The 10282-nt window shown below is 32.2% G+C and overlaps 1 protein-coding gene across 1 annotated transcript in view; it reads right to left on the bottom strand.

Annotated features, from left to right (window-relative positions):
• Positions 1 to 3213, bottom strand: part of LOC106457465 — an 11362-nt gene extending 8149 nt beyond the window's left edge. The window contains exon 1 of the mRNA XM_013916921.2: positions 2960 to 3213. Coding sequence (XP_013772375.1) covers positions 2960 to 3014 — 55 coding nt within the window. The 5' untranslated portion in view covers positions 3015 to 3213. The remainder of the gene's footprint in view (positions 1 to 2959) is intronic.
• Between the last annotated feature and the right edge of the window lie 7069 nt (positions 3214 to 10282).

Genomic DNA, 10282 nt, shown 5'->3' with positions numbered 1-10282 from the left:
TGTTTCCCTTTTTTATTCAAACAGTATTACATGCCGCATGTGTGTCTCGTCGTGTGCCATCACTATAGGAGATTAGAGCATACTAAACTTTACACATTATATAGGCTACACTAACGTGACGTTTAGGCGGTTCATTTAACTATTATACGTGATGTACGTTTTTTTTTTGGGGGGTTGATCTTTCTTTATCTTCATGGAACAAGGTTTTTCTTGCTTCGAGATGGCAGTTTGTAATGAAACGTTGTGGAAAATGTAGTTCTTTGTAAATAGAAAATATATTTTTAATTTCATGTTCAAGCGTTGTCGGGTGGCATATTCTATATGCTCTAAGAAAAAATGAAGAAATAATAAATGTTTTGACCTGTTTATGGTGACATGAAAAGAAGTGAACATAACTTAAAGAATTTGTCGGTTTACGATATACTGAGAGGACTGGTTCTGTGTTTTTTCTGGTTATCAAAACATCCACGAAAGGAAGTTGTTCATTCTTTTCCCATTCAACTTTAAATTTGATAGTTGGGTGAAGTTGGTTAAGGTTGTTGAAAATCACTTCTTTTGTTTGGCCACACAGAAAATATATCATCAACATATCGGAACCACGGAATTTTTGAAAGGTTTATATTGATGCAAGGAACTAATTCGGTTTCAAAATATTCCATGAGAAGATTGCACAGTATTGGTGACAGTGGATTTCCCATGGCCATTCCGCATTTTTACTGACCAAGACAGGTAAATATATTGTTGTTTACACATATTTCGATAAAAGTGTCAACAGGAACAGGCACAAGGTAATTTTCTTTTAAGAAATTCTATGGTTTCTTCAACTGGTACGTTGCTAAATAAACTTCAACGTCAAAACTTAACATTTTTTCCTTTACTTAGATCAGTGTTTTTAATTGTGTTCGCAAAATCTACACTTTTGGATGTGCGATGATGAAATTTTTCCAACAACTGGGGATAGATGTCCTGCTAACCATTTAGATAATGGGTATGTGACAAAAACAACGTTAGAAATTATAGGTCTCAGGGGACAACCTTATTTATGTGTTTTAGGCAAACCGTACATGTAAAGTAAGGAAGGATTAAAAAATCTGGGTAATCAACAAGAATTGTACGTAGTTATCAGTTAAAAGTCAGACACCTTCTTAGATAAGGGGTTGGAGCTTAATTTTTGATAAACATACCCGTCCACAAGAAGTTCTAAAATCTTTAGATATTGACACTTTATTTGTCGAATTATATAAAAATATATTTTATAAGCAGGGCCATTACCAGGAATTTCAAAAGAGAGTGCATTGGATCCTGGGACCATCTACCGGAAAAAATTGTAAAAAAAGAGTGAAATAACAAATATTCGAGTACTTTCTTTAAATACAATTAACCTGTTTTGTTTTTTCCACAAACAAAATAAACATTTAAAATTCAGCTAGAAGAGCTGATGTCAGAAACTAACTAAATATATTGCAATAAGGATCGAAAAAGCTGTACGAAACATTTTAATACTTCCTGGCTACAGGTGTGATATATATATATATATGTATACGACTTTAGTTTTACACACTGCATGATAAACTCCGGAGATTAGTTGTTAAGCACAAAGCTACACAATTAGCTATCTGTGATCTGCCCACCACGGACAACGAAACCTGATTTTTAGCGTTATAACTTATAAGCCCTTAGCGCTAATACACCCGGGGAAAGTACTAACATAATTTTGACAGCACCTATACAGTCATAAAACCGTTATAGATTAAGAAGGAAAATCAACTCTTACACAATATGTTCCTTCTACTAGGAAAAGTTTTCATTGCTTGTATCCACACGCACAATTCTGATTTTATTTTACTGTAACATGAATGCACGACAAAACAAGTTGACGCTATATATATATATATTTATTACCCCAACAGCGTTTCATTACGGTTTTCTAAATTTTCATTTTATGTTATAAAATTCATTTACACTGCAGAAGTTTCCCCATATCCCCCCTTACTTCGTCCATTTCGGGTTCAAAATCAGAGGCATGTCATTTTATTCCTATTGGTTTCTAATGCTTCGCCAACTTTCGGCGTTTAAATCGTAATATATCATTCGCATTTAACACATATTAGAACAAATATACATTACAGTCTTACCATTTACATCATATTACATCAATAAGTTAAAAAAGAAAAAGATATCTGAAAGTTTTATTAATATGTGTTAACTTTTCAATAATTTATTGTCTCCTAAAGATTAAAATAACTTCACCATCATCTTTAATTAATAACGAACAATTTAAAAATATTGTTGTAAATAACGCATAAAAGTACTATTTGTAGTTGGTAGGGTGTGAACTTCCGCTATGGGCACAGTTAGTGTCATGTAAAACAACAAAACTAGAATATATATGTGTGCAAACACGAATAACTTACAGTATTGATAATTGTTCTACCCATCTATAATATATAAGTCTGTGCATATACACACACAATAATATTAATAGTAATTTTGTACAAATGGTATAATCTTACATTGTTATATTAGAATTTTGTTGGCGCGTTCACTTACTTGTTGGCACGTACATCTACATATGCAATAAATAAAATGTAGGTTATATTATACATCCTTAATATTAATCTGAAAGCACCAAAAAACAAGGTAAAAAAGATAGGCTTATAAGTTATACAAAAAATAAAATAAATAAAGTTATTCAAAACGTTACACAACAGTAACGATTGTAAAGTTGTATAAGAAATCATGAAACAGAAATGACGTCTTTAGTCTTTGATATTTCATTTTCAGCACAAATAGGCTCCTTTCTAATTATTTTCCTCTGACTTCCTGGTTCATTTTACATTTAATTTTAATAAAAATATTTTTTTCAGTGTAATATACAGTATCCTATTATTGTATTAAACACTTCGATTCGGTATCGTTCTGTTAATGTTAGGCTTACCATTAACTAACTAAACCTTACCTGTATTCACATATAACAAGCCGAGACAATAAAACAACACCCACTTCGCAGCCATTATTTCTTTCACGACACTTTGATTATTTGAAGAATTTAACAAACTTAAACGCTATAGAAAATTCTATTTTCCACAACCAAGTAAGTTTTATTAACGACCAAAAAAGTTGGTCAGTGCAATTGTCCCGGGACAGCGCCCTTTTCAGAAGAAAATATTATATAGCTTCGAACACGAGTCGTGAAAGGCTTCTCTGTAAGTTGGCGTTTTGACTCAATGGTGGTAGTTGTCCATTAACCAATCATCGTTTAGATGCAACGGCGACAGGTGAAAGAGATTCAGGTATGAGTACGGACAAGACTATTATAGGCAGGGGAGAATAGAAGAAACGATGGGCTTATTTACATTCATACAATGTTATTATTCAGCAGTAATATTCTTTTAAACCATTGTATAATACGTAGCATTCTATTTTGCCGCTGCCAAGTATAATATATGTTGATTCACTAATCATACTTTCTCACATTCCCCTTTTCTGTGAAAGTTACATACTTAACTTTTATATCTGTACATATAGCAAAAAAGGGAGAAGGGTTATATGTTTGTGTATTTTATAGCACGTATCAAATAGAATAAACTTGTTCCATATACAAATAGGCTTATAAGTAGATATATACCTTAAATATTTGTAAACATAGCAAACATTCCCCAGTCTATGTGTTTATATTTACCAAAAACATTTGTAGGTAAGCAAAATTAAATATGCACTGACAAAGATTTTGAGATTGAAAAAACGTTATCAGCTTGTTTTACGCGAGTAAAGTTTTTACGAAGGTGCTCGTTTGTTCAAAGGGCTATTGTGCTCTTCCCACCACGGGTATCGAAACTCGGTTTCTAGCATTGTAAGTCCGCAGACATTCCGCTGTGTCACTGGAGGGCAACGAAGATGCATTTTTAGCATGCTGGAAATTATATTATATTATATAATGGCACGACAAAGATCAATCATTATTGTACGTTTAAAAAATCAAAAGCTAAGTTTCTCTGAAAAAAAGTACGATAAGTGTATTTATTTGCTTTATAGAAGTTATATTCTTAATGATAAATCAGTTCATTGGTTGTTTGTTTGTTTTCTCAAGAGGAGTTACCATTTTTTATATATATATGTTTTGATATATACTGATATATCGGTGCATCTTCACTTAATTTAGTGTTAAGCCTAAGAAAAGTGATAAAATCACGCTACACTGCAAAGTCCTCCCCACACACGCCAGTAGTTCATAGCGATTAGAAACAACTAAAATATAGAGTTGAAATGCAATTTTTACTCTTCCCCGATTTGAAACCCATAAAAAACTAATAAGAGAAATGTGAAGAAAAACCTATGAGTCTAAAGCGTCATTTCATCACTTTTCTTAGGCTTAAACAAGCTTCGTTGCCTCGCCACTTAACCGTTTTACATTGTTGAATCGTTTTAATTTTTACTGGAAGTCATACAAATAGAATCTAGATAAACCATCTTTTATATTTATCTACGTAGTTCATGTCTTTTACTGAATATGTTTGGCTAAACATGATACTGGTTACACCTATCATACACACTGATATTCTGATAAGCAAAATATCAGGTCGTCAAGAAATTAATGCTGCGTTTTGGAACACTTTCATTAATCACCCCCCAATGATAATGTGAAACCACTTTATATTGGCTACAACATTAACATGAACCCCTTAATATAATATTAACGAAGAGTAACTTTAAAATCATATACAAATATCCGAACACAATTAAAAAAATAACCTAACTTCAAACAGAAAAACACTTTAAGAGAAAAAAACAAGGCGTTTATATTATACCATGCCAATCCTGTGAGAAAGGTTATATAGGTGAAACCGGAAGAAGTGTTGACATGAGAGTTTCTGAATATATATAAAAAAAAGACATAAATTGTAGAAACCAAAATAATGAGAGTTTCTGAACATAAAAAAAAGACATAAAATATGGAAACCAAAAGAATGCCATTTTTCTTCAAATGAGAGATTCTAGCCATCAAATTGATTGGAAATGAACAAGAATTTTATATGAAATAGATAACTACATAAAAAGAAGAATCATCAAAAGTTGCTCCCAAGGTCACTTTAAACTTAAGATCTTCCTGACCTCATGTGTCCTTAAGGGAATTCCAAGATCAGGGGTCATGTAGGCATTTGTTTCTCTGATATCAGACTTCTGAAAGTTTGTTTCGTTTACTGTGGTTTTGTCACTAGAATGAGTACCTGTTTCATTCCATAGCTGTTTGAGGTATGCATCAATTGAATGAGAGGTATGATTGAAATTTTTATGTTGGTGAACCAGTACCCTTGGCCACATTTCTAGATAGAGATCCTTATTGATTATGTTCCATACTGTTGACTGGAACGTGTAGATGGCTTTTGTCACTGGTCATTGTGTTTATGGATTTTCTCTAGTTGCAAGACATTGCACTTTACTTATCACAGCTGGAATACGATGTGTTGCAGGTTTTCTTCTGGGTGGTTCTTGCACCCAAAGTTGAACTATATTCCTTTGCTTTCCAATAACATTAAGTAAAAGGACTATCACATTTTTGAAATTTTGAATTCCCAATCTGAACACATCTATATGATCTGAGTGTTTGAATATTTTACATCAGTAAGGGCTGTTAGATACTCTTCCCAAAAGCAATAAATATTTGATGGAATCACATTTTTTACAAAATGCAAAATAATGTCAAAATGTAGTTCAAATACATTCCATTTCACCATGATTGTATGTTGGCTGTGTTTTATGTGATTTTCCTATTTGCATATTCAATATTATTTAATTTAACATACCCTTCTTTTTACAGTGGACTCATACTATTACACAAATACACTTAAAGTATAAAAAATATATTGTTTGATTATACTCACTAATACTTTGAAAACTTAGTTTGAACTGACAAAATTTTTCAAACGTTTTTACCTTTATTCCAAAGAACATTTGTTGTAGCAACTATATTTGTTCCCTGTTTTTTTGGTCGTTCAATTGCTTATGCTTTTGTATATAGTTCCTTTTTTAAATAAATATATTTTTGATGTTACAATATTAAGTTGATCAGGTTGTAAAGTCATTGAAAAGTACTGTATATAAAATACTACGTTAAATTGGATTATATGTTTTTTATTTAACTTAGCAACAATTAATGAAATATGCCCTATATTTCCATAACCATAGCTTTTTTGTCTTTGTTATGTGCTGCTAGCTTCTCATTTGTTGTACTGCCCAATGTCTGGCTTATCCACCAGCCACATCGTGCTTCATTACCATCAGTAGACTTCCTTCAGGTCAGTTTGTGTATTCTAGTTTCACTTTTAAAGAACTGTAAGTCAAATAGCTTTTAACCACATTTTCTTGTAATGTTGCATGCTATTTTTAACTTTTGTGTGTCATACCTTTAATCACTTAGTTACATTAATCACAGGCCTCCCACTGAACTTACAAAATATATTAAATTCTACATTTTTGAAAGTGGCCCAGCTTTTGTGTGCAAATGACCTATAAAACCTCTATTTTTCAACCAAAAACACAAGTTTGTATTTTCTCTAAAATATGTTTTTCTTTGAAAAACATAAGGAAGTATTTTGGTTCCAATGAAATTTTGATTTTATGAATGAATCAGGTTGGAAAATTGATTGTTTGTTTGCAAAATAAATTATAAACCTATGTATGTCTGGTCAATGAGTCTATAAAAACCTGTATTTTTGTGTTACATCCTATGTCACAGAAAATTGAATATGGTGCTTCAAAAAATGCCCAGTTAGACTTTATTATTTTTCATATTATTAAACCTTTTTTTGCTAATTTATTTCTTCAGTCATTCATGAATCTTGGTATGGAATGCTCATATAGAATTTAGAAGATTTACACTTCACCAGGTTAATCTGACTCACACATAACAATTGTTGTTCATGCAGTTTGGTTATATAAATAGCATCTTAGTCATTACTATATTTGTCGTATCCTAGCCAGAATGATAAGCTCTGAGATTAAGTGAAAGACATCAATGGCATTAGATATAGCAGATACAGGCTAATTAACATATTGTTATACATTATTCTCCACGATCACTCATATGTTGTTACTATTGCACACGTCACTATTACTGACACACGACTTGTTTAAACCTATATGTGTTATTGAAGAAATCTTGATGAGTACAAATTTGGTGTTTAAAATAATTTCAGGGTGATTATTGACAGATGAACAATTAAGTGGTGCATTTTTCATTGATATTATAGGGCTAGATACAGATGGTGGTTAGCATGCCTGGACTGTGAATCTGAGGGCTCACATCCCATTACACCAAAAAATACTTCACTCTTTGGGACCATGAGTACACTGTAAGAGCGACAGTTAGATCCCTTTATGCAATCAGACAAAAGTAGCCCCAGAGATGTGGTATATGCTTTTGCCTCCCTTCTTTCACTTTAGCCTGTCAGTTCAAAACCAGGGATGGCTTTGTGTCTTAATTATACTTTTTTTTTGTTGTTGTTAAATAGGTCATATGACTTATGTACTGGTTTACAGTACCTGCATGAGCATTTAAAAAAGATCTGCTGAGCAGAAAATATTGAAATCTTCATCACAAGGTGTCCTGTTACACATGTTATTGAAGTATAGGTAAATGCTGGAATGATTTCCTCTGTTTGGTTTGATATGTAACTATGGTCACTTTTTTTCATAAATGTGGTGTGTTTTACATATCAGTATTAGAAATAAATGACCTTATAACACCAAAATGTTGTTTTTGTTTAATTAGACACTCAACATTTCGCTTTACAGTTTCTTCAGGAGCATTCACTAAAGCACAAACTGTTGAACATTCCTGAAGAAGCTGTAAAGCCAAACGTTGAATGTCTAATTAAATAAAAACAACATTTTTGTGTTATAAGGTCATTTATTTCTAGTATTCAACTGTCTTCTATACACCACATGTTTTACATATGTTTTAATATACCTTTCCCAGGTAGCAAAACTGTAGGTTGATGTTCTCCCACTGCCTAGGATTTAATACCTGAACTAATTTCATACCATCTCTGGATACTGTTTTCCCTTATTCTGAATGAACTAATTATTGTGATTTTACCTTATAAAGACAAAGTTGCAAAATCTATAGATATTGTAGTAGCCACACCAATGGAAACAGTGGGTTTACCACATTTCTTACTTAATATGTAATTTGATTAAATAAATAAATGAATAATATACAAATCTAGAAGGTGCTGCATATGCAACATACCCTCTACACTGATATTTCATGTGTCTAGTGTTCCATAAGTTTTTTTCAGCTGAAAAGTGTTCTGTGGCCAAAAAAAGTTTGAGAAATCCTGTTGTAAATCATCGTTTAAACTTTACAACAAAGTTTGAGTATGTTATGTTAGAACAATTTTGAAACATTACCACATCATTATAGCCTATGTTGACAATAGTCCTGCAGTATATTTTCCATTACAAAAAGCTTTGTTGGAAGACTGTCTTGTCCAAAGCTCACCACACCTACCTACCATAATTCATCTAGTTTAAGTTTTCACAGTGCCTATTTTAACAGTCTAATCATACAAATCCATAGGTCATAAAAAATTGACTGATATATTTTTGTACAGAATAGCTTGACTAATTTCATTTTCTGGCCATTTGAAGTATGTGATAGTTGAATTGATATGTCATTGAATTAACTCATGTACATGTGACTTGTGTTACTTTTCCAGACTGAGATCTTTTTTTATTATATTGTGTATATTTTCTGGAACATGTTAACAGTTTTTGCCCCTGACCTTTGTATTTGTGGATTCTCACCTGTTACAAGATGCCACACTTTGTTTACCATGGTAGGAGTACATTTTGTTTAGATCTCTGTCTGGATGCTTCTGATGTTCCAAGTTTGGCCATATCCTTTTGTTTTACAATGCCATTAAATATAAAGGATATCCTTATCTTGGAAATTATAAATCCCTGATCTAAGTATGTCTTTATAATCTGAATATATGAATATTCTATGTAGGAAAGGGCTGTTACATACCCTTCTCAAAAATGATCAGTTGAAGGTGATATTATACTATCAAAAAATACCGAAATATAAAATATAGTTTTGATACATTCTGTTTCACTTCAATTTTATATTGACTGTGGTCACCTGACTTGCTGAATTTTATATTAAAAAACATTTTAATATATTTTAATTAACCCTATGTATACACACAAGTCTCAATGTTCAAGCCAAAGTTTTTATTTGCCTGAAAACTTTTATTGTTGTATGTTTTAAATCTGTGTGCATAAACTAGTCCACATATAACATCAGATATGTAGACAGTAACACATATACCTATCTATTTGTGCTGACTGAAAGCTGTATGCTTGCTCCAGTATGTGGAAAGAATGACAAACACTTGCATTGGTTGCCACAGAATCATGATGACATTTACTGCAAGTATGCATTGGTTAATAATGTAATGTTTTTATCATGAAAATATAAGTAATAACAAAAATCAGTAGAAATAGTTGTTCCTGCCATAATTCACAATATAGATCCTGTTTTCAACAACAAAATATATGTATACGGCACATACACAGTCTAATGCTACAGAAACACTAGATACAGAAGCAAAATTGTATTTTTTATCAAAGCACTGTAACTAGCCAAAGTTATTATGCTTTTTATATTGGTACTGCCATCTACTAGTCAGAAAACCTAGAATATAGATAAAAACAAAAGAATAACTCCACCAAATCTAGCAAAATAGCAGATGTATATTCTGCCAAGATTCATACAGTTCACGTCAATTTTGGATGCCATATTAGAGAATAACTTCCTTACTGAAGGTTGATATAAACCTACCAGACCCAAAGGTGGGATTTCACATTGCAGAACAACACAGAGCCACATCAGTTGTCATGTGAGACTACTCCTGAAGTTTTTACAGACAAATGTCTACTTACGTTTTCCACATACTTAATTTATGTGCTTAAAAAGTCCTTCCAGTTTATTGGTATCTTAGATTTTCAAGTCATCCTCAACAGTTGAAACCAGTTATTATCATAAAAGAATATTAACTGATGACCTCGGCTATTCTAGATATGTTTGTCTACTTTCATATTGTTGCGTCAGCGAGGTCACGTGACTAGCCACCCGCTTTCTAGAAATATCCTGTTCCTTCGGGAGTGCCCTAGCATTTGCTAGATTGGGGGTGGTCTGGTATGTATAAGATGGTGACGGCGTGATGGAACAATGTGTAGGTAGTGAGTAATTGATCTGCAGTCACAGGGTATTGTT

The sequence above is a fragment of the Limulus polyphemus genome, unplaced genomic scaffold (genome assembly GCF_000517525.1).
Source record: "Limulus polyphemus unplaced genomic scaffold, Limulus_polyphemus-2.1.2 Scaffold0, whole genome shotgun sequence".
Taxonomy (NCBI): Eukaryota; Metazoa; Arthropoda; class Merostomata; order Xiphosura; family Limulidae; genus Limulus; species Limulus polyphemus.
The sequence above is the reverse complement of the archived record's forward strand: the minus strand, read 5'-3'. Positions and strand labels throughout refer to the sequence as shown.